The 3,434-nt window shown below is 45.6% G+C and overlaps 1 protein-coding gene across 1 annotated transcript in view; it reads right to left on the reverse strand.

The window, feature by feature from the left end:
* Positions 1-1,035: 1,035 nt before the first annotated feature.
* The window catches only part of LOC115424097 (uncharacterized), an 8,984-nt gene continuing 6,585 nt past the window's right edge, over positions 1,036-3,434 (reverse strand). Inside the window, exons 2-5 of the mRNA XM_030141200.1 lie at positions 2,649-3,434; positions 1,374-1,675; positions 1,189-1,259; positions 1,036-1,063 (exon numbers count right to left, since the gene is read on the reverse strand). The exon at positions 2,649-3,434 is cut by the window's right edge and continues 843 nt beyond it. Coding sequence (XP_029997060.1) covers positions 1,036-1,063; positions 1,189-1,259; positions 1,374-1,675; positions 2,649-3,434 — 1,187 coding nt within the window. The remainder of the gene's footprint in view (positions 1,064-1,188; positions 1,260-1,373; positions 1,676-2,648) is intronic.

Raw genomic sequence — 3,434 nt, forward strand, 5'->3', positions numbered from 1 at the left:
TCAATCCCAGACAGGACTCTGCTGCTTTAGTCTCCATGTTTCCAGGTAGAGTGCCCTTATGAAACAAAAATATATGGCAATATATTGAAAAATATAATGCATTATATTAAAAAATACATTTCCATAAATGGGAAAGTAGTGCATATATTTTCCAATATACTGCAATATATACTTTAATCATATATTGATACATATAAAACATATATTGCAATGAAGACAAAAACTGCCCTATATTTTTATATATAGTTTTATTGAAACTCAATTTCTTTCCATTGACACAAGTTTACATAAAGCAGATATTTATCAACACTTCCATTACTTGGTATGCATAATAACATATTTCATGAAAATATGCATCGTGATATACATGAAAAAAGTGTTAACTGATAAAAGATGCCTTCTTCGTCATTTTGGCAACATAGGATGAAAAAGATGTACATATATATACATGCATATTTTTTGAAGTGTATTACTAAATATATAATTACATATATTTAGTAATACACTGGACAATATATGTATGTATATATGCATACATACATTATGAAGTGTATTACTAAATATATAATGACATATATTTACATATATAAGTAAATCAAGGCCTCCAGGTCCTTCTGGTTCTTGGAGTAGATGGTTTGGTCCAGTGGTGTGTTCTGGGCCATGGTCTTGGTGAGGTCCACCTGTGGAACAGATGGAACACAAGTCTAACTATGGAATGTGAACCCATGGCTCTGGGACTCAGGGTTTTAGAGCTGGACAGTCTAGGAGACACTAGGACTGGGTCCAGCTGGTCCACGTGGGTGCAGCTCATCTGTGGCAGTGGTGTCCTTCTGTTGTCATTGAACCTGCTCTCAGGATGGTTCCTGGTCTCCCTCTGATGGCTTTGCTCAGTTTCTCCTGTGGGTCCAGGTTTTGGGGGATGGCGTCCACTCACCTCCTGGTTTTTCTTCTTGAGGATCTTCAGCTCCTCCTCCAGACCCCGGATCTGCGTCTCCATGTTGGATCTGGTCTGCGTCAGCTGGTCCAGGATCTTCTTCAGTTCGGTGCCGGCTCCTTCTCATTCCTGCAACATGACGACCACAGGTGAGGATGAACCGAACTGCAGACGCTCAACTGATCTGAACTCACGAGGACAAACATCTGACAGTGCAGTCGTCTGGAACTCCTATAACCTGTGTTTGGACTCACTTGTTCTTCAGGTGTTCATCAGCCATGTGGGTGTCGCCCATGGATCTGTACACCTGGACGACGGTCTGGATCTGCAGACGACAAACATACACTCAGACAACCACGTCCTCCTGATGGACATACGTCCAGATGTGTGTGTTTGTGTGTGTGGATGTGGGTCTGTTGTGTCCATGGACTGGACTCACCTTGGACCTGATGATGGACATGGTTTGGAAGCAGGTGCTGTAGTCTCTGGAGGTGGAGTCTCCGCTGCTCTCCACCCACTGCCTGATCTTCAGCTCCAGCTCGGCGTTGGCGTCCTCTAGGGAGCGTACGGTGGACAGGTAGTCCAGCAGACAGGTGTCCAGGGTCTGCACCCAGAACTTGTCCACATCGGTGGGAGGACGGACGCTGGCAGATCTACTGCAACAGAGGTTTGGAGCAGCGGCGACGGCAGAAATGTAGCCTCCACTGCCAATGCTAACGTTCCCACTGACGGTGCTTCCACCTTAACAGAAGCACCACCTTAAAAACAGAACCACCTTAACAGTCTGTCACCTGTCCGTCTGTCCGTCTGTCTAATGTGCACATTTCACACCATGTAGACACTTTGACCATCAGACCATTTTTAAAATATTTTGATCCAAACGTTGTCATGGAGGCGGACCGTTGACACCTTGGTTCAGGATGACATTGACTCTAGATTAGCGCTGACATTTTTACCGTCCAACCATTTTGGGGTAAATTTGGGCCTTTGTTCAAAAAGGCCCTTTTTTTGGACTCCATATTTGTCCTGTGGGTTTCAAACCTGTCCACATTTGTCCTACTGAGGGCCTTTCAGAGCGTAGACACAGGTGTCCACTTCTACTGGATGTGGACGCTGTCAGACCTGTTCACATCAGTATGTGTTCAGTGTTTGGGTTTGGGCCCAGGGCCTGGTGTGGTCTAGGCTGAATCCCACAGATCTACGGGGACAGTCTGGACAACACCAACACTAACGGGTTCTTACATGATATCAACTCCACTGGAGCTCCTATTGAAGCAGATGTTCTTCTAGAGACTGTTCAGGACGGTTGGACTGTTTTCTGCGTTTTTTCAGACTCATCTGATCTTCAACAACAGGAAAGAATCCAAATCAAACAAACCCCTGAACAGTCCCTTTGGTCCATCTGAGCTAAACTGTCCCCATATTTATATAAATGTGTTCCAAACACAAGTGTGTGATGAGTGGAATGACACAAAGAGACACAAAGAGACACAAAGAGACCCGGTGGAGCCACTGTTTGAACTGGACCAACTCACTGATGTTTATTTATTCATCTGTTGGACATATTCACACCACACATCCATCCCATAATAACTCCTATTATCACAGGCTTTCCCATGTGACATAAACGTCCCAGTGGGTCAGGACCTGGAACCTCCGACGGTGACGGTGGATGTTGTTGACGTGTGTTCAGGTCTTCGTTAGTGGGCCGGACATGTCCTCATGATCCGGTCCAGCTTGTCCTGTATCTGGTCCAGTTTGGTGTTGAGGGTGGTTATGTCTGGCACCAGGAAACCGATGTCAACGTTTTGGAAGGTGCTGGTGCTGTTCTCACATCTGTTTCCATAGTAACCGTCAGGACAGTCACATAGGTGTTCATTGGAGTCCAGCAGCCGCCTGCACACGCCTCCATGCTGACAGTAGTCAGGTGAGGAACAAACCGGCAGCCGTCTGGACAGGTAGAAGTTCACCGCGTGCCTCATAACAGGGTTAAGGCACACCACCTTTTTGAAAACAGGTGGTGTCGAGATCACTTGGGGGGGATAATGATCCTCAACATAATTCAAAAATCTGGTATAGTCTGTCAAGTTTCTATAATCCACTTCAATGTTAGGATCATCTTCAGGGAGCACCGTAATGTGACAGTCCAGGTACTTCTCTTTAAAGTCCCTACACTGGGTATTAGCAAAGCATCTCTGAATAGCAGGCCCAACATCTGCGTCATCTCTATCCTCTTCCTTGTGGGTGTATCCCACCGCCACCACCAGGTCCCCCACAGGTACACGCCACATATAGACCAGATTGTAGTTGGCCTCATAGTACTTATCGTACACCATCACTGTCCAGTTGTACCAGAAGTACTTCTCATCCAGATTCTTTCGGACGTCGGCAGCGATCTCCTCTTTTTGGTATTTGGTGAATTTTTTGGTGAACACCTCCACGTCTTTAACCAAGTACTCGTCAAATTTGTCCAGACAGTACTGCAAAGTATCGTTCTGAG

The sequence above is a fragment of the Sphaeramia orbicularis genome, chromosome 8 (assembly GCF_902148855.1).
Source record: "Sphaeramia orbicularis chromosome 8, fSphaOr1.1, whole genome shotgun sequence".
Taxonomy (NCBI): Eukaryota; Metazoa; Chordata; class Actinopteri; order Kurtiformes; family Apogonidae; genus Sphaeramia; species Sphaeramia orbicularis.